This window comes from Bombus vancouverensis, chromosome 13 (genome assembly GCF_051014615.1).
Source record: "Bombus vancouverensis nearcticus chromosome 13, iyBomVanc1_principal, whole genome shotgun sequence".
Lineage (NCBI taxonomy): Eukaryota > Metazoa > Arthropoda > Insecta > Hymenoptera > Apidae > Bombus > Bombus vancouverensis.
The window spans coordinates 5,155,622-5,182,183 of record NC_134923.1 but is presented as its reverse complement, the minus strand read 5'-3'; the positions used below and the strand labels follow the sequence as shown (position 1 = coordinate 5,182,183).

Sequence of the window (26,562 nt, the reverse complement as noted above, 5' to 3'; positions counted from 1 at the left end):
CACATCGCTGTAATTTCGCGTTAAAATTGTCTTCACTATTTTCGATTAATCAATTTTAAGATATCTAATTCGAAGGTAATCGGTAATTTCTTCGTTAATATTTTGCAATTTATTTTGTAACTAAAACTCTCTGGCCGATATAATTTTATTAAAAATTTCATCCGCAGCAATTTCCATTATTTCAAATTATTTATAATTCAAGTTGCTTTCGTTTCGCCTGTACGTGTTATATGTTCACTGTCGAATATATGTATATCGTATTGGAAAATTGTAAGCTGCCAAAACTCGCTGAAAAGTTGACGATAACTCGAAGAGGAAGTTTATTCGTCAGGAAATTGTCAGGCGGTGAAACTTATCAAAACTTGCACGTAGTTGGATCGCGAAATGTCAAAAACCTCACGGGAAACTTCACATATCGTGAGATTGCGAAACCTTGAAGATTTCCGTGCCTGTTCCCTCGGGAAAAATTCAAAAAATGCTAAATTTTATTTTTCAATTCTTAAAGCTTTCCGATCGTACAAACTTTCATACACCTATTATTTAATTACTTTCGCTTTAATTTTCCTGTTTTTAACCGAATGATAAGAACAATGGTAGAAATAGCTTGTTGTCGATAATATCTGACCAAATATCGTGTTTCGTCTGAACAAACAAAAACGTTGGGATTTTCGTGGGTAATTACTTTACAATACTACTACTACTAATACTACTACTACTACTACTATTATCACTACTACTACTACTATTATCACTACTACTACTACTACTACTACTACTACTACTACTACTACTACTACTAATAATAATAATAATAATAATAATAATACCAAAGACTCTACTTTAGAGTCTGGACGTTAACACCCAGGACGATTTCTTTTAACAATTGCAACAGTGCTTTAAATTTTCTAATTAATTCTAATTAAGCTAATATTCCAATTAAGCACAGGGAAGAATTTCCGCAGTTCTTACCGAATTAAATCTGAAGTCTCACGTTCGTCCATGTATCGCTTACTATCTTCACGCCATGGTTTCGCCGCGTTTCGGTCGCTCGGAAACGCAGTTGGAGTTGACATTCAGCGAGCGAGTATGCTAGTTGGCCGTTGTCTTGCGTTCGTTGAAAACCGATTAGTGTGCATATTTTCGACATTTCCGTTTTAGGATTCTTGTTGGACGCCCGATCAGTCTAGCATGGTGAGTTTTTTACGAGCTTTCGTATCGTCAACGTCATCTCCATCGGTCGCGAGGTAAGAATCGTTTAGTCTCTCAGCGATCTGAGAGACAGTCTCGTCTGAGTTTTCGACTTATTAATTGTTTTCAAGCATTCGTGGAGTAAAATATCGTTCGATCGATCGTGACCATCAGTTGTCAGTATCAGTGAAGCTTTACGTTTTCGAACGATCTTATTCAAGATCAACTTTGAACGATCGGAGACTCAAGTATCGTTGTAACCGTGTTAATAAAAGTCAGCCGTAGTTAATTCGGCGGGTGTAAAGTACAACGTAGTATCATCGAAATCAGACACGTGCACGTACATAATATTTTCAGAAATATTTGTTAAAACACCATTGTCGATGACATTTTCTGACCTCTCTCTTGATTCATTTTATAATGAAAAACCAGCAGCCTGGAATTTCACGAACCGATATTAAACTGTCATAACATTTACATAACCTTCTCGAAATGGTAAAGTTATTTTTACAACAAGTTTTACGTCACTGTTTCCAAGTTTAAACGTATATAAAAATATTACTCGAATAATTTGATATTTATAGGTTCAGTTACAAACTTGATATATCTGCGTTGTAATAAAATTTCTTTTTGCTGTGATAGTAACTAACAAGAGGAGAATATTTAATAGACAGTTTATTCGGAAATGTAGTCATTATATCTTGTAATATATTATTAAACTAATACGATATCGTGCGAAGTTTATAGAATGAAACAATTATACATCAAAACTAGAACAAGAAAAAAGAAGGCTCATCTACTAACTATTGACAACAAAATTATAAATTGATTAGAGGGAATTTGTGCTTTTTTTTAAATATTTGTATCAATAATAATAGTAGTACAAGTTGTTCTACTTTAAAATCTCCATAAAATTACAGTCTAACAAAATGAGACTTTCATTTACCAGATTTGATTAATCATTAGAGAAAATTTGTCTATTAACGTTTAAGATTATGTTTCATACTAATTTTGGAATAATTAAACAAATGCTTATACACGCAACTCCTATATAAAGAGAACCATAGACAAACATTATATTCGCAATTGTTAATAAACATCATTAACTCATGCTCTGATATGAATTAAGCCTCTAATATCATATAAATATTCTAATTGAAAAAGTATTACATACCGAAAAAAAAAAAAGGTTCGTAAAACACTTGTAATTACCACAAGGCTAATTTCTCTGATATAAATTAAATATCGAAATTTTCGAGCGGTAGGAAAAAGAAATAGTAATTATAAAATAATAATGATTAGTAATAAAATGGAATAAAAATCCGATCTAAAGCGCTGTAGCAAAAATTATGACTCTCTTTGTGTAGAATCTATAATATCATACTGCCGCTCAACAAGAGGAAGGAAAAGGGAGAAAAATACAATTGCAACGAAGTGTCTCAACGCAAACCTTTATTGTTACCTGTAAATTATAACACGTAGGTGGAATAAAGACAGAGAATCTGATCGAAATTTCGCTGTTAATCTTAGTCTAAATCGACGTAAGGTACAACGTATAATTGTTTTGTCGAAACGATTAAAACGATCAGCTGCAACAGTTCAGAAAGCGTCGCACACGATACGTCTCTCATATAGTTTCACCATCGCATCGTCGCAGCTTATCATACACGTAGTACATATTACACTTGACGTATAACGCACGCGCAATCGATCGTTTCTCCTGGATATATGTTCTCTGAACGTTACACCAAAGCTCTTTTTCTCTTCGTTCAAGTTCTTCCTGGTCATCGTGCGATCGTCCGTCCTTTCCACGAAGTAAAAAGCCAGACATTGTTGGGAAATTCCGAATAAAGCGTCTCGTAATACGAGAAACGATCGATCGATCGATCAATTGTTTCATGAAAAACATGCTGTCGTTTTGAAGTATGTGAAAGTTGTTTAGAAAGATATAGAATACATCTTCTCTTATAACGAGAGTGCATGCAGTTCTTATATTTTTATAAACAGAATATTTTTATATTATGTTTGTATAAACAAGGTGTTTACATGGTATTTTTATAAACAGAATAACGATATCTACCGATGTTGAAAGGTTCAAATAAAATGATAGATCGAATATATTGCACTTTCCTTGTCAAGTATTTCTGGCCACTCTTTAGAAATGGAACGCGCAACCGTCGAATCACGACCTTGGATTATTTTCTAGATACTGGTAATTCAGTTGAAAAATATATGGAGAAGCTCCTAAGTATTTATGTATATCGATCATTCAAGTTATAATTACATTGGAAAAATATTTCATCCGATGTTGTTTAATTTTCATTTTAAATATCAATAACGTTGAACGTTTCTCTTACATATTAATGAGATAAATACAGGTAGTGATTGTCTACTGGGTTGAATCAGCGGTGCAAGTAAAGCGTCAGAATTTTACCAGCGACCTCCGCGGGAGAAATTGATTAATTATTAACAAAGCCGCTTGTTCGCGTTTGTTTTAAGCCGCGTTACATCCGCCGACTAATTAGCCGACATTTAGCGGCTGATTTCATAGGAAAATATTAAAAGTTACGATAGCATTTAATTCACGGCTGGGAAGATGATGTTTTTTAAATCACCTGTTGAATGCGTTCGCCGAATGTTCCACAGAGAAAATTGCTGAAAATACATAACTTTTCTGTTTCGTTCAAAGCTCGAATATAATTTATTTATCACCTAAAAGGAGCAAAAAAAAAAAAAAAAAAGAGGCAGGTATTAATAGATGAAATAGAAAGCGATAGAAACAATAGCTCTTTTATATTCCGATTGACGTATCGAATTACTTGAAAAACATTTCATTCGGATTTATATCCAATCTCGTATAGGTAAAAAATCATGGTTATTCATGTTCACTCTACATTTTCAATTTATTTCTTCATACATAGTAAACGTATCTTTTTCTGGATTATACCATTCGTTCAAAAAAACCCTATATTAATTAATGCGTTGATTTATACATTTTCTTCTTATATGACGTTTCACTAGTTAAAGAATTTTTATTTTACGTTATCTCGTTTATATCGCATTAATTTGCCAAACATTAATTTCCCTTTGACTTCCTTGCATCCCTTAATATCTTCACGGGATCATGTAACTTTAGCCTAACTCACACGAAGTTAACTTCCGAGGAACGCATTTTCGCGATGTAATTAACGATTCACAAGCGAGCGCATAACTTCAATTGGATTCAAACGCCACTTTAATTACTTCTCACCGCGTCACGTAATACCAACCGGATTAAAACATTATCCAATTTTCATGCGTTTACACGTCATCCTCTCGTGATCTATTCTTTTTGTTCGCTTTGAGTCGTTTGTCGCCAACTGATCCTATAATTTCAATTAAAGAGACCAAAATGTTACGATCTGGCTCGTTTTTCATTAAAATCCAATTTCCCAAATTTCGATAAAAATCCAACTTCCCTTGCCTTCACTCACTTACTTTACTTTAGCTTAGCCTAACTTTACGCGTTTAACTTTGCGCCATGGACATCGAACGAGTGTTCTTTTTACGCTTTTCACGACTATAGGTAAAACATAAAAAGAATATTACTCATACATGCATAAATTCAATTTAAAGTACTAATGTAATTAGACCGTGACATTTATGCAAATTAATATTATTATAAATATAATTTGAAAAATTCTACTTAAATAACGTATCGTTTCATCTATTAAGTAATTGTTGTTCTAAGGAATATTCTATGTACATTGAATCTACATATTTTTGCATATTATGTTATCTTTTTCCAGTAAAACGGTTTGAACGATAAATCTCGAATAATTTTCAGGTTATCAAAATTATAACAAGTCCTTTCTTTTACCGACAAATTTAACGGTGAATTTTTATAAAAGAAGTCTAACGTAGTATATGCAGAAATGGATGTTGCAAATCAAATCTCTAGATGTATTTCAACGGACACAGAATTTATGTAGTAATTTAATATATCAAGCCTTAAAAATCGGGTATTCAATATTACGTGTGGTTATCGTATATCTATACTACCAGGAAAATCACGAAAGAAAAGTGCCGGGAGAACGTAGAAGAGTAAGAAAGCTCGATCTGGATGAAACAAGTATCGCGCATTTATTCGAGAAGCATGAAAAAGAAACAGGCGAGATTCGGTCGAGATTCGGCGGCGTTTTGTCACGCGAAAAGGAAAAACGGCACCGGTCGAAAAATTTACATAAAATGTCCCACTCTGCGTATATAGTATGTCTGTATGATATGTCTGCGTATATACGGATTAGGTTGATTCTTATTTACACTTGATGAAAAATTTATTCAAGGTTTCTTTCGCTCTCCTTCCTCTATAATAATTCCAATAAATCCAATTAATAAAGAGAAATGATCTGCGCAAAATTTGAGCTCGATCGGGTAACGGATAGGCGTACCTCTGGGCTCTTGAACATTAAAATAATTATTTAAATGCTTATAAAATCGGATTTATTCGATTATCTCGTGAACGAAAATTGATTTCAACGTCTTTTAATTTTCAAAATTAGAAAAAAATTCTTACGATCTTTCTTGGTTTTTCTTCGTTCTTTTCGAAAACTTTATTTCGTACGAAAAAAGGTAGTAGAACATATAAAACGCGTCTTGTCTAGATCTACAACTTTTGTCTGATACAGTTCTTTTAATATAACTAATACTTTTTGAGGATAAAAGAATAAAACCGATTTCATAAGCATTTAAATAATTATTTTGATCCGATCGAGGTGGAGGAACAAAATTTATGGCACAGATTTATTAATTGCAACGATTCCGCGGGATGGCGCGAAATAAATTCAAAAGACGAAAATATGAGCCAGCCTAATACGGATGTATCGTCTAAAAATATATCCTCGCAGCTGGCGACAATAAAAATGCACGTTAAGTAGCAACGCCTACGTATCTCAACGGTGTGTACAACAGTTCTCGTCTCATCTCATTTTATGTTCCATTTAACAGGACAATGACAGGGAAAATTTGTCTCCACACGCTGTGTAGAGATTAAAGCTAGTCGTCGTATAAAAAAAGAAGCTGCTTTCAGAACGATGCGATGTAGCGTTGTTGGTTTGTAGCGAGTATTTAAGGTTTTGTGTGTACCAGTGATGCGATTTCTTTGCGATTTTGTATCGGTAAATGTAGACCAGATTCGATAAATTTATATCTCTCATGATGCAATGCACACGAGTTTATGACAGAGAGGATTAAATCAGTGAAAAAATTAATCAACTTCCTTACGATGCGGTCATAAATCTCTAATATTGTAATAAAAAATTTGAGATTCGTTAATTCGACCAGCTTGACAATTTTACCGTTAATTATTTTATTATCGTTTATAATTGTTTCAATAATTTTCTGCGAAATATTCACCATCGATATAAATATTTTACGTTGATTTGAGAGTTCCTGTCATCCTTTCCGAGTAACGTTATATAATTCAATAACTTTATATCTGCGATAACCGGATGACACGCTTCTGTGCATAGTATCATTAGTAAACTGCAAATGTTTATGCAATTTCAGATTTTTACCAACACATCTAAGGAAATAGAACGTAAGCAAAGATTTGTTCCATTTATCGAATATTATAACGAATTATCGAATATTTTATATGTTTATACATATGCATATAGTTTTCTGCATATTTCTACATTTTTCATATATTCTTGCACATCTATGTATGTTCGATGCATTCGAATATATTTATTTGTTTTATATGTTTAAATATATGAATTGATAAACTGCCGATTTAATCATAAATGTACAAATAAATATGCAAAATTTTATAATATCATTTCGACACAAAATTCCAATGACGTCGCATCGTACGTTTGCATCGAACCTTAAACGTGTGTTACGTCTGGATAGATTGTTCTCACCATCCACTGGACGCTTCTTTTTATCATTTGCACGACACTTACTGCCGGTGTCGTCTAACGTGATTGTTCTGATTGTTCTCCGAGCTTCGTCGCTCTGTTACATCGATTTCTCGATTCGTCGAGACGCTCAACCGGCTGTATTAATTGCAATGTTTCGTCCTGATCGAGAAACTCGAAAAAACTCACGAGAGCGAAGGTTCAATGAGAGAATCTTTCGTTTGCAATGTTTCGGTTCGAGTTCAGATTGATCATACGCAGCAAACATGCAGAGTTTTTCTTCAGTTTGTTGATAGAAAACAATTAAATTTTTGTACAATGAGAAACAATTGATAATAAGAAGAGAAGTGATATTTTTTTTATATAATATATATTTTAGTGTAAGGTACAGTAATTTAAATCTGTAAAGATAAAAGGTTAAAGTAAGTAGATTGTTAGACGCAAGTTAAGCGGTTAAAATGCGCGCTAAGTGATTAAACAATAAACGTCTAAAACTATTCACTGAGAGGAGTAAAAAATGTTTAATCAACATAGAGTTTAATAATAATTTCTTTACAATAAAGTGCAACTTTGTATATGGGAATAATACGAACATGTGTTTGTTAGGAATAAGAAATTAATCATAAAGAAATCTAAAAGAGAGACTATCGTTGACATTGATAAAAGCTTGCAACGAGGCACAAAATTTTATTTTCTCTTTGCTTAATATCTGTTTAACGTGTCTGTTTTTTTAAATAGAATTTATGTTGATCAAATATTTTTCCCTGCTCTTTGTAAGTATGTACTATGCGCTTTAAAAGTTTTAAACCTCCCCTTTTACATTTTTAACATTCTGCGATAGTAACGAAAACGATAATAATTTTAAAATAAAAATTATTTCGAATTTTTTCTCATTAATTGAGAATCTCTTTGTGTGTGTGTTTTTTTATTGATACATAATGTATGTCTTTGGAATAATTCAGGATTAGTAATATACAACTTGATGTTTCAAGTATTTCTGGGATCATTTTAATGTATTAGAATTCTTATTATAAAGCGATTTAAGTAGCATTTGATTCTCGAAGACGTAATTTGAATGCAAACGTTCAATTACATATCCGCCAGACGTCAGAAATGGAATGAAATATGAAATTTCATTGAACTTCTCACTCCTTCGCCAAGATTAATCATGGAAGTCACACGAAACAAAAGCCTCAAGACGACCGGTTAAGCGTTTAACATGATAACACTTGTTGGAACATCGTACACCGAACAAGGAATTCGCATGCGTGCCGCCGAATGCCCCAGAGACAACCGCTGAGCAACAGGAAGTGTTCTAAATATGCGCGTCGTTCACGGTGAATATTAAAAATATTCTGTTCTGATGAAAAATACGTAGCGTAGATTCTGATATGTTCAGTTCGCTTAGCCCTCCGTGAACTCAGGGTCTCCTAAATAATTTTTAAAAGACATTGGAAGCTGTTCAAGCTGTTGCAAATGTGCAAACCATCATCCATAAGTCACCAGATATTTAGTTTATTTAAGATCGAAATAAATTAATGTTATATATCTAATTACAAAAGCGAAACTGATATTTACCAAGTATCTTTACCACAAGAGAAAACAAATTATACTAAGCTTCTAAAATTTGATTGAAGATCCATTTAAACTCAATCGCGCTCAAAATTAGATTTAATCATCATCGCTGCTGCACTCTACAATTTCGATTCTAATTCGATCTTAACGCAAAATGTATTTCGTTTGAATTAAAATTGAATCATCATGAAAAAGTTCCTCTCATCATCGTTATCGCGTATTTACAATCTCAAACGGGAACATATTTCGTTCGAATAAAATTCCAAGCTGCAATTTTGATTTAATTTCTGCGTCAAAAAAGATTAGCATAAATATACAAATAGAATTAGGAGAAGGAAATTGACACGCGAGTGGGTTAATAAAGTTTCTGTTTAAAATTACCTGATGGTCCGGTGATTTATAAACGAGAATGCACCCAAAATAAACAACAACGAAAAAGCAAGACGTTCAAAGCAATCAACGTATATATATATATGTCTAATCATTCTATCATTGAAAAAGACGAAACGTTCGAAGCTGTGAAATGTGACAATGGGTCCCGGAGGGTTAAGGGTGCAACCCTGTATTCAGATGACTCGATTAAGCAAAGTTGTCGAGTAAACGCGCTTTTCTTCCTCGAATTACGTCAAACTACGAAACGGAAAAGCGTCTACTGCGAGCGAATCTCTCGCACTTGACGCGTTGTTAGAAACGAGATATGGCAGCTCGCGGATCCTCAAGATCTACGAGCGATCCAGACTGGAGAGTTTAGAGATCAAGTACCGCAAGATTGGCCGTCTGGAAACGATCGAGGACCAAGAAACAACGCGAGCCAATCGCGTCGGATCGCTTCGTATCGTTCGTTCGAGCGCGAAATGAAACTTCACAATGTACAATCTAAACGCTCTGTAATACTGAATTGACCTTTTGCAAGAAGGGAATTTTCGCTTGACGTATATTCGCGAATTTTTTCCTCTCTGCCTCTAAACGTCTTTTCCACTTCTTCTGTTACTTCCACGATTCGATCTTCTTCCTTTTCAATTCATACACGTTGTAATATTGCGTAGTTGAGTCTCGTCGGTGTTCGCCAATATTTTTCTCACTCTTTCAATCCGAGATTTATATTCTATCGATAGATCGGTATATATTTTTATTCGCATAATCCTAGGAGGTTTTTTATTCTTTTCCTTTTTCTTTTTTTTTTTAGTATTTTTATCTGTTTTTTTTTTCTTTTGTTAAATCGTAAATCCTTACAGACTAGTTCGACGAAACAAAAGTGTATATATATGTAATGTATTTCAACAAATTCTAGAAGGCTGCACATTCTCCGGACCACGTGCGTTTTCACGTTCCCTTTTTTTCTTTTTTTCTTTTTTTTTTATAAACAAGCAAACACACGGCAGTACAGCAAACGCTTGTCTCGTTTCTCTCGAGACGCCTCGATAGTCGACAGCCTGATCATTTTTTCGTGACGTGGACAAGCGAGCTCGTAATTTTCTCGAGGTTTTGTTTATATTGTAGGACTTACTCTTCCTTCCTTTTTCTATATTTTTTTTAGACAACCTTGGAAAGAGTTTTTGAGTACGTGATCCTTTAAATAAATACAATTTTTAAATCCGTGAATAAATTTGTTCTTTCCCTATCTGAAAAATTCAATTCATTCAAGAGGTTTTTTAATAAAATCCAAGTTTGATTCATTTTTCGTTAGATAATATACGAATTAACACTTCAACGACAGGCCAGGCCAATTGGTACCTTACGAGTAATGAAATAATATTAAAACAAACGTAAAAACAGTAGTCAAAATTTTCATATGAATATTGCAATTAATTTAATTAATTTCTTTTCGAAATAAAACCATTTTTCTCAGTGAAACCTACCCACCGGAAAAGTATTAATATCGAAATGTCGAAAAAGCATCGAATTTTGTTTTCTCCCATTCTGATAAAATTTCTCTGCAATTTTGGTAAAATTCAAAACTCACCATTCCAAGGTTACAGGATACAACTATATTTCCTCGATCTTTACAAGCTCTAACGTTTCACATATTTACGTGATTCACGAACAGATTTGTAGATTAAAGTTAAGGTATCGCTTGAGACACAGTCAAACATTTACCGCTAAGCTATATAATACGTACGGTCTAACGAGGAGGTTTAAAGAAACAAGAAGAAGAACAGGGATCGTCAGGAACGCAACAGGAGAAATCCAGCAGGAGGAAACCAAGAGGGGGATGATTCAGCCCATTTATGATTGCTCATCGATTCTTTCTCCATCGATCTTTCGTTAAGTTTCATAAGATCATTTATCGTGAGAAACAGTTTGATTAAACGCGCATGCAAAAAATGTCCGATCTTACCGCGTGTACTCGAGCATAAATGGCTGAACGATCGATGCACAGAAATCGTATTGGACGCTTGTCGTCCCTTGAAATCGGAAGTCGTCGTCCAATAGGATTCCACGCGCCAACTAAAAGTGGCTTTTTTTTATTTTCGTTCTCAGTCTTCGAAATCTGTAGTCTGCGTTCGCGTCGTACGAAAATAAAGTCGTCGAAGGTTTTGAGTTCACACGGCTCGCGGGAATCGCTCGATTGTTTTGTTAAGTCGCAGTCAAAGAGACTGCGGATGGATCGACGCGACGGCGCCAATATCGAACCGGATGGATCTTCTGGTGCCGCCGTACGAACGTTACTGTTATACGCCCCTTGAAACCTCGGACACCCTTAATTTGTACTTTAACATGAGGATACCTGGTTACCATGATGGGCGGCCTCGTTTTCACGCGTTTTCTGTTAGGCGAAAATCGATATAGCTTGTCCTGGACGCGTCTGCAACTTGATGTTTATTTTGTATGTAATTCTTCCGGACTCACGTGTTATGTTTGTTTAATTTAGTTTTTAAATAACCAATAAAGCTGACACGCTTTAAATCACTTCATTTATGACGAGGAAAGAGAGATTAAACATCGTTTCTTTAATCAAATAATCAGTTACCATAAGGTTTGATTTTATGCGTGGAATGTTATTTCACAATGATCTTCAAAGGGGTTAATTTATAAATTTTTCTTGTGTATTATAGTAGAACTCCATTTATTAGAACAAAATTTTAGTTAGAGCTCGATTAATCATTTGATAGTGCGATAAAACGAAGAAGAATTCAAAATAAACGACTTAATTATCTTTTTATGGTTTCTAGCACTTCGCATCAGATACTGTCTGAGAGGATTGAATCTATGACTGCGTTATTTGAATGAAAAATCATAAATAAAAAGGATAGTAACTCGTCTCCTATCATAGCTATCGTATGAAGTCTAATTACGTGAACTGCTCCTAATGAGTTTCGATGAGTAGAGTTATATTGTAATTTCAGTTGGTAACTTGGAGAATTGTAAGTGATTTCAAGAGATTTTGGAAGGATCTAGTGTGTAAATTTAATATAAATTTTGTTCGACAGAGGATTTAGTAGAATCTTATTTCTATAGTGCCCAAATTTGATGTAAATTTCAGTTGATAAAAACTTCGTAACAGAAATTCGTGTATTTCTATTAGTAGTATCTAAATTGAATGTAAATTTTGGTTGGTGGCAAACTTTTAATAGGGATTCACTTCTGAGGATGTTTAAATTGAGGCTACATTTCGGTTGATAGAGACTTTATAACAGGAAGCGTAAATTTCGGTTAATAGAAATATACCACCAACAATATTCATCCGTTTCATGCAAATATCGTAAAAGGAATTTTCGTACTCGTGTGAGTATTAAAATTTAGTATAAATTAAGAGAATAATAATTAATCAGTTACAATAAATAAATATGAAAAATAGATAAGAGAGAAAAGAACGAAATTATTTTTTAATCTTTAATAATCTTTAATCTCAATAGATTACTTTTCCTGCTCTTCAGAGAACGAGGAAATCGAGGAAGGTTCTCATATTTTAAAATATATTTTGAATGAGAGATTTTTGGATTAAAGTGATTAAATTGTTAACCTTGTACTATAATTATTCGAGCGAATACTTTTAATCGTTTTCCGTCCTTATATCGCAATATTTTATTATTATTATATTATTATATTTTTATGTAGATTTTTGTCAGCAAAAAAGGTGAATTTATGCATCTGTTTCTGTTATCTAATTTGTAAACAACAATTCGTTAATCGAGAGATGTACAATTCATTATTATTATTAATTCGAGATTAATCATTGTCATTATTTTTCATAAATTACATAGTCGTTAGATGTAGGAGGTATCGTGTTGGAAAACAGTGTCAGAGAACAACGAAATCCTGTCCGAAATGACAGATGAAATTCTTTCCCTTGTAGTGACAGATGATTCTGGACGTAGAAATGGGTTTCCGACAGCAAGAAAATTGATCGTTCGTTCTCGATGACAGGAAATTGTAGAATTCTAACAGGAGAGAAAAATTATTCATAAAAGATTTTCGTTTTATACCTTTACTTCAAGAGATTGTACAAAAGAATAAAACGCTGAGATTCTCGATGAAATAAATGAAGTTATAAATCTTGTATAAATAACTTAAATTAATTTGAAAGGATTTTACAAAAGAACAGACATTTCAATGTCTCAATGTCTTTTCTACGAAATCAACGTATAAATTGTTTATATATAATATTCGTACTAAGCTCATAATTATCCTAAAAGAATACGGAAAACTAATTTTAATATGTTTCGTAAAATGTCTACTTCAAAATTTTCAACATTTACAACGAAGTATTTTACAAACCGAATAATTATACTAACTTCTTAAATTTCTCAATATTTCCAACATCTACACCAAACTAATTCTCAATTTTTAGATAAACAGTCTATCAATAATTCCAATTCTTTCAAACAATAGAAAAATAATAATAAATAACTTTGAAACATTCAACCTTTCAAAAATCTCCTATAGTAATAAAAGAATTTTCTAAATGTTCCAACAGTTTCAATATCCGCAACAAATTACTTCCAAAGTCTTTTAAAACGACACAAAAGTATACATTCTCAAAATACACTAATGCTTTCACAAATAATAATAACATCGACAATTAAATATTCCAATATTTCCAATATTTTTAACAAACTCTAATAATTTTCAAATCTTCCAGCATCCTGCTACATTTTACAATTTTACCAAAAGGTAGAATAAAAATACACAGTCTGTTCCAAAAATAACGGAGCTACTTAAGATTAAAAAAAATCCAGTAGCGACATCAATACGAAAATTTGATCACATAGAAATACACCCTTCGTCATCGTCATCATTAGGAGCAGAATTATAACAACTAACATTGGAGTAGAGTTGGTTCACGCGCGGAAAAATATGGTGTTATTGTGTAATAATGTACCGGCTCATAATGCAGCGGCCATAACTGCTTCTCTTGAAAACAAATAAATTAAAATATTGCACTAGCTACTCTGTTCGCCGGTCTTAGCATCGTGCAATTACTTTCTATCTCCTCGGCTTCGAACAACAACGAAGGAGAAACGCTGTGACAACATTCGAGACATCCGGAAGGCTGTGACGAGCATTCTCAAAGGAATTCCATAAAAAGACGCGCAACAATTATTTGACGCATTAGTTGAGGGTGCAAATCGTTGTATCGCCACAAGAGAAACGTGTTTTGAATAAAATAGAACATTTTCCTCGATACGATGCCTCTGCTTCGTTATTTTTACAATGTTCGACTATTTTTTGCGACGAACCGTATAACGATAAAATACTCAAAGATTTCTACGAATAATAATAACACGAAAAATTCTTAAACTTCTCAGATACTCCAATAATTTCGATATCTTTAACACAAACTTTAATAATTCGGAAATTCTCCACAATTGATCCGCCGTAACTCCGATCAATTCTGCGATTCTATGTAAGGAAAAAAAAAAAAAGGAAGAAAAATCGAACGAACAAGTTTCACGATAGAATCGCGCGATATCCCTCTTCCGGTCATCCATCAACAGTATATATCTCAGAACGTATCACCGAACCAGTCGGAAGCTCGCGTTAATCGCGGCAAACGTATCGCAACTTCCTGGCTTCGCTATCATCTTCTAAACGTCAAGCCGCAGAACACGTCCATTTAATTAACAAGCAACGGCCTGTCTATCGAAATATTATCGATTCAGCGATATTCTCGCGGGAGAATACGTAGCGAACGCGTGTAAACGAGGCCGCGTCAGAATCAATCCGCACCCCTCGAAGAATCGAGCACGGATCCGCCATATTTTTTGGCTGAGTGTTGCTCGAGAGACGATTCATCTTTACGTTCCCCTGAGTTTGATTTCAACGTGAACATCTCACTCTCGCGCGCGCACTCTCTCTCTCTCTCTCTTTCTTTCACACGTTTCCGCATGCACACACGCAAGCTCTCTCTATCTCTCATTATGTGTTTGTGTTTGTGTGTGTATGTCTGTGTGTGTGTGTGTGTGTTTTCCTTTACGGTTATACACGGGAGAAAGGGAAAACTCTCTGCAAAATAGATGATGCGGGAGAACGGGGAGAATGCGAGCAGGATATTCGTCTTCTAGTCAGCACGCGTTCCTTTTGCGAGCGGATTAAATCGCCGAGAATATAGGAGGGGATGCTTTGCAGTCGCATCCACGGTGAAACGTGACCGCGTAAAGTAATTCCAGTGATTCGTGAAGTTGTTCGTGGAATTTGGAATGCGATTTCGCTAGGGTCAGATTCGTGTGACGTTAGGTTTTCTTGGAATTTTAGAAGAATTTTAAAAAAATTTTAGAAGCACCGTAGATCGATGATAGATCCAGATTCTCTCCTCTCGTTCCGTTTTTTGGAGACTAAATGATTTTTAGAGTGCGGATGTTTCTACGGATTCATATCTTCACGAATGCAACTGAAGAAGTACAATTTAAACAGAGGTTCGAGGCAATCTGTGTTTTAGAATGCTGTGTCTTTTGCGAGCATTCTTGTGTCTCATAAGTGCATAAGCATTTAGCATAGCAGTCTAATGATTTCTCCTTTCGTTTTATCCTGGAGGTTTCGATATATTCAATTTTAATGAAGCCTTTTCTTTATAGCAGGGATACCAATTAGATCAAAATGATACATTTAGAAAGATGCAAATATTTTAATATTACGCTTGCAAAACTGTCGAAGAATTTTGAAAGTACATGTTCGTTCGAATTAAACGAATACATCAAATAAGCTATCGTTTCTTTATTTTCAAAACTGCACCGAATCCACAATTTCACATCTAAGTCCAATTATTTGGGATTATTCATTCCATACTCGATCTTTTTTCAATCGAAATCCAACAATTAGTTTTGACCTTGTTAATAAGTTTCCTTCTCTTTTTCTGCGAAAAGTAAGGAAGAATTACCTCAACTGCCTTCATCCTCCTCTGGAACTGCTCGCAAGAGAAACGTCCGCTAGCAACGAAACGAAAACCCTGAATATGTGTGCGGGTACGCAAGAGTGTGAGTACACGTACACATACATGGGAATATATCATATACATATTATATGCTATATTATACATATATTATATATACACAAATATATATATATTATATGTATAAATATATATATATATATACGTGAATGTATAAAGAAGTAAACTCGTCAGACTTATGATTTTATGCATAGGTCAGAGGTTCATCGTCAACAAAGGAATTAGCGTCCTCTTGCCCATCGCAAAATGGCATCTGCCAATACGTCAAGGTGAGCTTTCGTCTGGAACAGAGACAGAAAATAGCGTTTGCTCTTGATAGCCTGGTTCGACATGAAAGTAACGTGTTTAGCTGACAAATGCACGCATGTACCTACGTATATTTCACATTCAAATTATAGTAAAGGTTAAAGCGATGAAAAATAGGAAATTTGCCTGATAAATATCTTCTTGTTGATCCTTTCACTGTTCACTAAAACGACGATGAAATAATTGTGTGGAAAATCTTGAACAAATTATCCAATTTCTATCGTTCTAAAATGCTACGTTCAAAGCTTAATACAGAAAACAAACATAAGGAGAATCCCATGAAACGCCTGATTTTCATTTATAACATCGAAAGCCATTCAATTCTATTACATATAACTTCTATACATGCATTAAACGTGAAAAACTGTTCGGTTCTGTTCCAAACTTTACCATTGTAGTCGTGGTAGTTATATCTCATTACAGCGTTAAGGAAATTTCAAAAAGTTTCCCACAATGCACACAATATATTCTCGAAAGAATTCTGTGTTAAGTGTTCGGGTACTTTCGTGCGCCACTGTAAAACATACAGAAAGAAATATACGAAAAGAATCCCTAAAACTCCTAACCTTCATCTAGAACCCAAAAAGGACGAACAACCGAAAGAATACCGCCAGCTCCGTAAAAAGGACCATCGTCTAAACTCATCCCGAGCCATTCGTGTGGCCCGATAGCTCGTTCGATATTCCGATCCAGCCCCTACGCATCCCCAGCCGAGTTCTCGGCAAAAAATTCGTTAAGTCAGTTAGCGAACTTTCCCTTCGAAAATCCGCGCGCGTTCTCGCGGGCGTCTACTACTTTTCGAAAGCTGATCGAGTTCGAGAGAGCATCTCGCTACTTTGGAAAATCTAATTCTCCGGTTCGAGTTCGAGGCGATGTAGTTTAATCAGATCCGGGGGCCGCCCACGTTGATCGGGCCAATTCTGTTTCGACAACACGGTCCGTTCCGCGTTCTTCTTCTTTGGCCGTGTTCTTCCGTTACGAGGTGGAAATGGTGGAAGAAAGAGAATAAAAGAGAGAGAGAGAGAGAGAGAGAGAGAGACTGGCGGCGGCGCGGCTCGACCAGCCGGAAGGAAAAGAAGCAAATATCGATTTCAAAGAGGCGGAGAGGCCGGCCCGGAATCAGCCGGAGAGAAAGGTCAACCGTTCGCCGGATGTGAGGGATGATAAATCCGCGAGAGGGCGAAACGTTGCTCAGATTTCCTTTTTCTTTTTTCTCTTCTTTCTTCGACAAGGTCCTCTCTGTTTTTTGTTTGTTACAGGAAACAGGTAGGTGGAAGAGGGTGGATGTAGCAGTTGGGAGAAACGTAACGAGGTCGCTAATATACGACCAGAAGACATGATGAGGCAGTCATTATGAGAAAATATCACAACGTTAAGCAAATATACTGTTACTGAAAGGTATTTGGACAGTTGATTCTTCTTGATGAGACATATTTTAATTGGAAAAGTACATGGTCAAATCAAACTTTGATATGCGATGATTTGGTTCATTATAATCACAATAGCTGCATACGAATATTAGCGTACTATAAACTGATTAAATCGAGCTTATCTTCGCATCCTGATTCACGGAAGCGTTTGAACGAATATAGAATCGATACATGTATAGTATCGATACATGAGAAATAAAATACCATTGCGAACGTAAACGTCGCCTGAATTTTTCTGAGAGGGTAGTCAGTTGGCAGTTTTAATTTTGTTGTTCCGGCGATTCGTACGTGGGATGCGAGGTATCACGATTGCTATGTTTATGCAAGTAACGTGTTTGTGTAATTAGCGTGTAGGTTTTAGGTTCAAGTTCGTTACTCCAAGTTGTTTGCATATACACAAATGCGTAATGTTCGTTGTTAATTAACTGAACTCGAAGGCAATCGTTTTATTGCATTACTTGAAATTAAACGTCGACTTTTACACATGTTTCATAATATTGATTCTATTTATAAATTTAAAAATTAACTTTTTTAAATTAAAAAAGTGTTGCCTGTTTCTGTGTGTATATTTGGATTGTTTAAAAATCTCAGATTTTTCAAACAACTGGCAGTTTATGTGAACGAAATAATTTGCAATTTATACGATATATTATAAATCTTAATTTAAATGAATTTAATTAACACGTTTACCGTCATGATAGTCATCGGCGATGAATATTTTAAGATTGTATAGTAATTACTTGCATGAACGAGATTGTGATTATGTTTAATAGAAATAGTAAAGTGTGATTATAAAAAGAGCATACAATATTAAAAAAATTTATTTGTTCAGTTTTTTTCATTATGATAGTAAGATAATAAAATATTAAAATATTACACATTATGTATTACGTTATTAGCTACTGTATATGTATACTGTGTATAAAAACATTGGAACATTTGAAATACATATAGTAGCTCAAAAAAGCATTTTGACATTTACCACAAAGAATTTGTACCAACATATTATGTACATTATACGAAACTTTTTGAAATTGCGTTGCTACTATAATGAGTCACGACCATCGTGATTACGCTAGTAAACTTTGAAACCAGTCCGACGACGTAAATTGAAGTTAAAAGAGATTTCTTACAAACACGCACTTATTGTTAGCGGAAGGTTAATATACAGCACGAACAGCAGTCTTCAACAAATATTAATTACTGCCAAAGATGGTTCCGCTAAACATTGTAACTCATTGATATAGTGAATAATTGACTCCTCAAATATTTCAGTTATCTCTGCGAAGTGCATACTTGCCATAAATATCTTATTATTTTTAAGTACATTTTCACATCTGCTTTAAATTTTCTTGATATAATCACGACAGTTGTGTCTCGTTACAGCGCTAATAATATTTTTAAATGTTTCCTATAATATATACATAAGTCGTTTCTAGGAGTGTTGAAACACTTTCGCGAGCCACTGTAGCACCATTTGTATGCTCGTTCCACTTTTCAAGCGATTTGTACGTAAAACTTATCTCTTGCAGCGCGTGCTAACCGTGCTCTAATCTGCTTCTTTCATCCACTCGTTTCCTTCTGTCCTTTCGCGAGCGAGAATTCTCGTGGAAATCAGGAGCAATTGTTTTCTCTTCTTCCCTTGGTTTGTCTCTCCGCTCTCTCTCTCTCTCTCTCTCTCTCTCTCTTGTCTCTCTAGTCTTTATTCTACCGGTCGTTTTTTCACGATGGCAAAGGCGGAGGAGAATGCCTTTGTACTTAAGGGCCGGAAGAATTAAGGCGACGAAGCTTTTTAGAGATTTACGGGCTCGCCAGACAGTGTAAATTGAGCTTTGTCGAGTTCGCGAGATTAGTTCCCCGCGGCTTTCGAGTATTTGCGTGCGCATTAGATGATGAACTATGCCGCGAAGGGGTTGGAGACGGCGCAATTGCGTGTAAAATTAGCGAAACGGCGATGCACGGTGAAGGTTGTTCGTCTTCGAGGGTTGCGACAGTCTATAGATAGCATAGAAGAAATTTTGATACGGAATTGGGTGAGGGGTTCTACGAATAAGACGTCGTTAAATTAAAGAATGTAATAAATTAAGAAAGTAAGGATTGGAATGTTAAGGAAATAAAGAGTGAAGGGTTTTAAGATTTAACTCGGCACAGTGATAATGTAAATGTCAGTTAAAGAAAATCGAAGGACATTATAAAAAAAGAGTTCTTTTTAAAACAAAATTGATGACTATGATATTTATAGACTTTATTCTCCTTGGAAGATAATAAATATCAAACTAAGAAATAATAGCATAAATTTCTTATTTCATGCAAAATGTATTACTAAAAAAATAATATTACGAGACATGACACACGAAATTAATCACATTTTCGCACTAATTATTAATTATATGTACCAAATACTAATATAAAGCATAACGTACACGTTCAATTAATAACACTTTTGCATTCCTTCTATTCTATTCGTTCAATAGTAAGAAATAAAAAGAAAGTATATTACGCAGATTGACAAACTGTATTGCATGATAATTGCAAGAATTTGTGGGGTATTGATCGTGTTATTGATTAATAACGTAATTATACACCGTCGCGAGATGACTAATTGGAGACTTACAGTTTTGTAAAACATGCAGGCTTGCCTGTCCTCGTCTTCGCCTGTAGGGCAGTCTATGAAACCGTCGCACAAGGCGTGATCGTCGATGCAATGGTATCTACCCATTCTGTCCGCTGTGGGACACGCAAACCTTTCCATCCCGTCTTCGGAGATTGGACATTCTGGAAAGGAAAGAATTGGAAAATTATAGCCGCGGCGCTTTAATCGAATTACCACAGATATTAATGCTTTTCAATTCCTCTGGGTTATTACACTGCAATGCTAATAAAAAATTCGTAATTCTTTTACTTCCTTGCCTTTTTACCTCAATATTGAGAACATTCTAATAACACGAAGTATCAATAATTTGATATTTATTATTTGATATTACTAACGTTATAATAATATTTCTATAGGCTTTATATCCACAAGGGTAAGTGTTACCATATCTCTTCTTTTTATTTTTATATATTTATGTAAAATTTCTAAACTGTTGTGATTATAACATTTAAAAGATTTATTTCGTTGTGTTCATAAAAATATAATTCTTTGGTTGTACCATAAAGCGAAGGAAGAATTTTTACCAAGTGATCAATTATCTCCTTGTTTCGTTATTTTATCGATCTGAGATTTTCCAATTTCTGTACACCATTACTTCTCCCATTCTTTCCTTTAATCGCCCTCTTACCCTCTATTTTCTACCTTCAACGCCTCTAACTGTCCCGATACCTCGTTATTCCTTTCAGCATCACCAATTCTTCGTCTCCATTCTACAACTTCGTTATTTTCCCACTTCATCACTGTATTTTTCTATTTATTTCTATCGCGCTCGTATTTTCGTCGTTTCGCGAGTCTCTTCGATATCTTGCATTTTCATTAATGTACCATCGTTTCCTATAATTTTCATATAATTTTTCTATTACATTGTTCACACGCTATCGAGCGTATACTATTTTTATGCAAAGATCGACTCGAGCCCTCCCCCGCCCCCGGATCGCAGCAGCGTCTGTTTGCGCGAAATTTTGCTGCAACCTTGCGAGAAAACGTGTTTTAGAGGCTGCGTCGTATGAAATTCAAAGGCAGCGGAAAAATGCCAAGGCTCTTGCTGACAGTTTCGTTTTATCGATTTATAGAACGCGTTTGTTTCATTTTGTACGCGTAATAAACGTAAATCGTCTCGGTAAATTTAACAAAAAGCGAATTCGATTAGCTTGTTCTTGTTGCGTGCAATTGAATCGAGTATCAAGGATTAACGGTTGTATCGAAATTCTTGTGTACGTTCGAAAGCTTTTTCATTTTGAAATACGATCGCTGGAAAACTGGAGGGATATAAGCTTTTTTGCTCTTGAAAATTGCCAATTGAAAATTGCTTCATGCCTCGGAGATAAAAAAGCGTTTTGTTGCAAGTAGATTCTAAAATGACTTTATTCTTATCAGTTCGTGAGTAACGCTAACTTTTATTTTACATCTTGTATTAAAAATTAATATTGGGCTTGTGTATTATTTGAATAAAATATTTGTAAAATATTTGTGATTACGTAACAAAATATTATAATTATATTCATTTGACTAAACATTATACATATCTATACGATATTTTGAAATAATTATACGTTTATTTCGCTTGAATTAACAAACGATTTGTCTTCAAATTATTTGATTATTTACTTATCTTAATGCAAACTAAAATTATTTTCCGTATGTTATTTTTGAAACAAAGGGTAATTCGCTTTCACTAGCTGTTATTTTTTATCATTGTGTCAAAAAAATTGTATCTGATCTTGTCAAATTAATTAGATTACAAATAATATTAGTTTGATAGGATATCTTTTATTCTGCCATGACATTCGCTCGATTCGTTCTTCGTTTCAGACAAGCATCATCAACTTATTTACCCGAGATCGATTAGAGTGGAACAACCTTGAATATGACATCATCTCCGAAACATCGGACCTCGCCAATAAAATGGTAGACTAAAAAGTATCCTACGTATGTTCGTGAGTTTCGAAATATTCTATTAGCGTTTCGACAATGCGTTCATTATTAATCGACGTGGAAAAATTCACTTTGTAAACTGAAATGATCGTATGAAAAGAATATGATAATTTCTACTACTTTGTATTTTCAATATGATTTTAATATGTTATCGTTTTTAATGTATTTAAAATAAAATATAAAATATAATAATTTGTAGATTTTTTATTCTGTCATTTTCATATTTTCTTTTAGAATATTTTTTATTTAGGCATTCCATAAGCTTTTCAAATTAATTTTTCTCTGCTGCAATTAGTTATTTTATATAGCTTTTTATTATAGCTTGTTCTGCGCCAAAATTAATTTATTCATTACTCTTGTAGTTTTTAATCTGTAAATCGATACCCAATCATTTCGCGTTACAATTTATTATTTTTACAATTTTTCCCATTTTCAATATTTTTTATCTTCCCAGTATCTAACTTTTCTTTGCTGAAGTTAATCAGTTCCTCTATTTTCTAATTCTTAAATCTTCTCGATATCCAACTTTCCCTGTTAAAATTACTTCAACACTTTTTCAATTTTCTGATTTTTAAACCTTTCAAACACTTAACTTCTCCAACCTCGAATTAACCATTCCACTACTTTTCTATTTCTCAATTTCCAAACTTTTCCAACATCCAACTTTTCTCCGCCAAAATCAACCGTTTCATTACTCTTCCATCCTCCACTTTTCCTCGTCATTTGTCACCATCTATCACTCGCTTCCTCCTCCCAAGAGATCACTGAAACTGAGAAATTCTGAAAATCGATCTTGCACGAATACTCGAAAAATTCACAAATTATCTGTGTCGGTGTAATACGTGCATTTGGGATTTCCATTAATTTCCATCGTACATGCTCGTGCCCCCGATCGATTCTTAATAAAGCCTTTGTTAGAAGGCAGGACAATGGTCGAATAAAAAGGATACGTCTTCTCCCCTGTCCAACGATATTTCCAGTAACTCCCAGTGCAAATTCTAAAACAACTTTCCGACCAGTCGAGGCTGCTAACAATGCACGACTATTTCTGACAAACCCCGTGGTTGTAGGCGATCGCCACACCCCCTCGAAGACGCGTGTCCATTCGAAACGAAACGACGGAAATATCGTTGTTTAAATCAAGTCAAGGTTGCCTTTACCACACAAGGGCCAATTAGTGAAATAATAATAATTATGATAATAAAATTATAATAGCTATAAATCTTTACTGAGAATTATCGCAGATTTGTATTCTAACGAATTTCTCTTGCATAAGACGTAACATAAAGTATTGTAATTAAATATCATGAAGTTTTATTAAAGAAATCAATCCTTTCCAAAAATTATGAAATTCAGCCTTTGATCATCTAAGTCACTCATACTGTACCTGTATCTATGCAACCTATAATATTATAATAATTTTTATTTATATTTATAGGTTTTATTCTGTTTTTGCTCTTTGTACTTTTAAATGATTAACGAAGGATTATCTCCACGTATACATTGCTGGCTTTTATCGAATTTGTGCGCGATGTATTTTTCGAAAAGGTATCTTTTTACCTGTCAAAATTCATATTGAACCATCAAAGTTAGGGGTTGAGTACATATTTTATAGAATATCTAGAGAATAGAATTTTAAAGAATGTCTCGTTGTAATATTATAAAATACAATCCAATAATATAACAAATATAACTATAACTAAAGGAATTACGAAAGAGACGCTACATTGACCCAACGTTAGTCCTTAATAGGTTAAGCACTTTCATCTCGATTGATTTCACCCTGATTCATATTAAACCAATAAATATAATTCACGGTGGAGTTTGTTAACCCACTTTCTTCAGAACAGGATAAAGAAAAAAGTAGATGAAACAGGGAGAAAAGATGAAATCGAGTGAAAGAGGAAAAGAATTCACTAGACCTTAAAGAATCGACATTTTCTAGGTCGAGTAAGTGACGAAAGAGGGATAGAAATTTTTCCTTTTTTCTTTTTTTGTTTAAGTCGTCACTATGCTTCGAGTTCAATCGGGACAAGCTTCCTTTTGAGATTAAAGGCAGCGTGGATGCACTTAAAGAGCGATTAAAGCTGTAATCCGGAGTTCTCGTCGTTTCACCACTGACAAACAATATGAGAGCGACGGTTTGGAAATCTTTGGGATTTAGACAGGGATGAAAGCAGGAATAGAGCATAGGGAACGTGACAGGTGTACGCCATGTTACTTCTTGGACAGACTTTTCGTAGGTTGTAACGATCGTCGATAGGTTTTTCTTTTATGAAATATATGTTTTGTGATAGTTCGGGCGTGATACGACGTACGTGACAACTATAACAAGTTTTAATTGTATTTCTTTTCCACGAATTATAAAAAGTCTAGGATAAATATCGGTTTGTATTATTTAGGAACGAAACGCAAACACATCCTCCAAATTGGATAATAATTTACAAAAAAATAAGCACGTGTTCCTTTGCTTCATTATTTGTTCGAATATATTTATAGGTATACAACTGTAACGTAAAATAAAAATTATCTCATTCCATGCATCGGAAATATTTTTACCATCCAGCGTATCACAACAGAACTCGTTAATTAACGAAATATAATTATTTTATACTGAAACAATTTCTCGTTTAATTAATAAACGAGCGTCGAAACAACGTGTAATTCATCAAAAACTATATAAAAATTGTATATATGTATATTCGTAAGTGGCGAACAGAGGAAAATTGAAAATTAACACTTCTACGAATAAGTATTAAACCTAAATTTTTGTATTAAACCTATTCTGCAATATAGAGGGTGGTTGGTAACTGGTGATACAAGCGGAAAGGGGGTGATTCTACGCCAAAAAAGAAGTCGAAAATATAGAATAACAATTTTTTTTTTAATTTTTCCATCGAGACAACGATGTACAGTGAGATCCATTATAACGAGACGCGATAAAGCGAAAATTCAAAGTCGATTTTCTCGAAAACAAAGCCTCAAACGAAAAATTTTTATTCTATATTTTCGACCTCTTTTTTCGCGTAGAATCACCCCCTTTCCGCTTGTACCACCAGTTACCAACCACCCTGTATATTTATTCATCTTTCTTTTGTCAATTATAATTGAGGAATTTAAGCGGTAAACAATATCTCGTACAAAAGAGTGTATACCACGATATAAACAGGAAAATATTCGTAAATTCAATTAATTGCACCGCTATGATGTTCTTTTGAACTTTAAAGGTATCGTATGTGAATACAGAATGGCTCTCAGATATTTCGAATAATAATTACAAACCACGTTAAATGTTTACCATTGTAAGTGCATGAAAGATAAATCTGTAATTCATTTTATTTAACTTTCGAAACAACAAGTAAAGTACAGTTAAAATTGTAAATGAAAAATTTAAAATAATATTTCTTGTCCATATTGAAAACCGGGGTTAACACCATTCAATATTTCAATTCTTCAATTTTGTTTCGTGGTAAATGGTACTTTTTTGTCATTTAGTTCTTCAATTTTCATTCATTTACCGCTGTATCTTTATGATATCAAAGAAGAAGAGTTTATTAATTATTAACGCAGCTTTGCAAACTTTCTATTAAACAGAAGAGACGCAAATTTTTACTTTACCAGTAAAAAGAAACAGTTAGAGTTTTCCCACTGTGGTAATTACACTTTAACGTCGTTACGAGGCAATAAAAGTCACCGATGGAATTGTTGATAGCGAACCACGATGAGGAGGAATGAAATGAAACAGATAAAGGCTTGGAAAAAGTGAAACTTTGAAAACGTCGACATCTCTAACGATTCACGAATATATGCAGGTGATATTTATATACATTGTCGTACGTAAATATTCCGACATTTTAATTACAAAATTTCTACTAACGGATAAATCGAACAAAATCCCGAACACATCGAACCGCAAGGTAAAATAATTATTATGTGTACGTATAATAAAATGTTACGACAGGATTAAATGAAATAAAAATTTTAATATATGTAACAAGAAAATTAACGTGTTTTGTCGACCGTTCGTGGAGAGACGCGATCTCAAGGAAGCGCGTCAACGGGAGTCGTAAATTCCCGTTACGATTTTACAATCGACGCCATGAAACTGATCGATCCCATATTTCGTTTAAGATAATAAAGGTAGTTGAATTAATTATAACGCTGAGGTAACAGGTTATAATGTAC

General features: G+C 34.1%; 1 protein-coding gene and 1 long non-coding RNA gene across 3 annotated transcripts in view; one reads left to right on the top strand and one right to left on the bottom strand.

Moving 5' to 3' along the window:
- Positions 1 to 1,093: 1,093 nt before the first annotated feature.
- Positions 1,094 to 22,428, top strand: LOC143303548 (uncharacterized). The gene is made up of 3 exons (XR_013059941.1): positions 1,094 to 1,191; positions 16,248 to 16,322; positions 22,255 to 22,428. It is a non-coding gene; the product is annotated as an uncharacterized LOC143303548 (long non-coding RNA).
- Positions 2,624 to 26,562, bottom strand: part of jeb (low-density lipoprotein receptor domain-containing jelly belly protein) — a 106,777-nt gene continuing 82,838 nt past the window's right edge. Inside the window, exons 3-4 of one of the 2 annotated variants that reach the window (XM_033346751.2) lie at positions 20,404 to 20,564; positions 2,624 to 16,334 (exon numbers count right to left, since the gene is read on the bottom strand). In XM_033346751.2, coding sequence (XP_033202642.1) covers positions 16,275 to 16,334; positions 20,404 to 20,564 — 221 coding nt within the window. In that variant the 3' untranslated portion in view covers positions 2,624 to 16,274. Of the gene's footprint in view, positions 16,335 to 18,784; positions 19,785 to 20,403; positions 20,565 to 26,562 lie in introns of those variants that run through there. The other variant, XM_033346722.2, reaches the window with a different exon arrangement.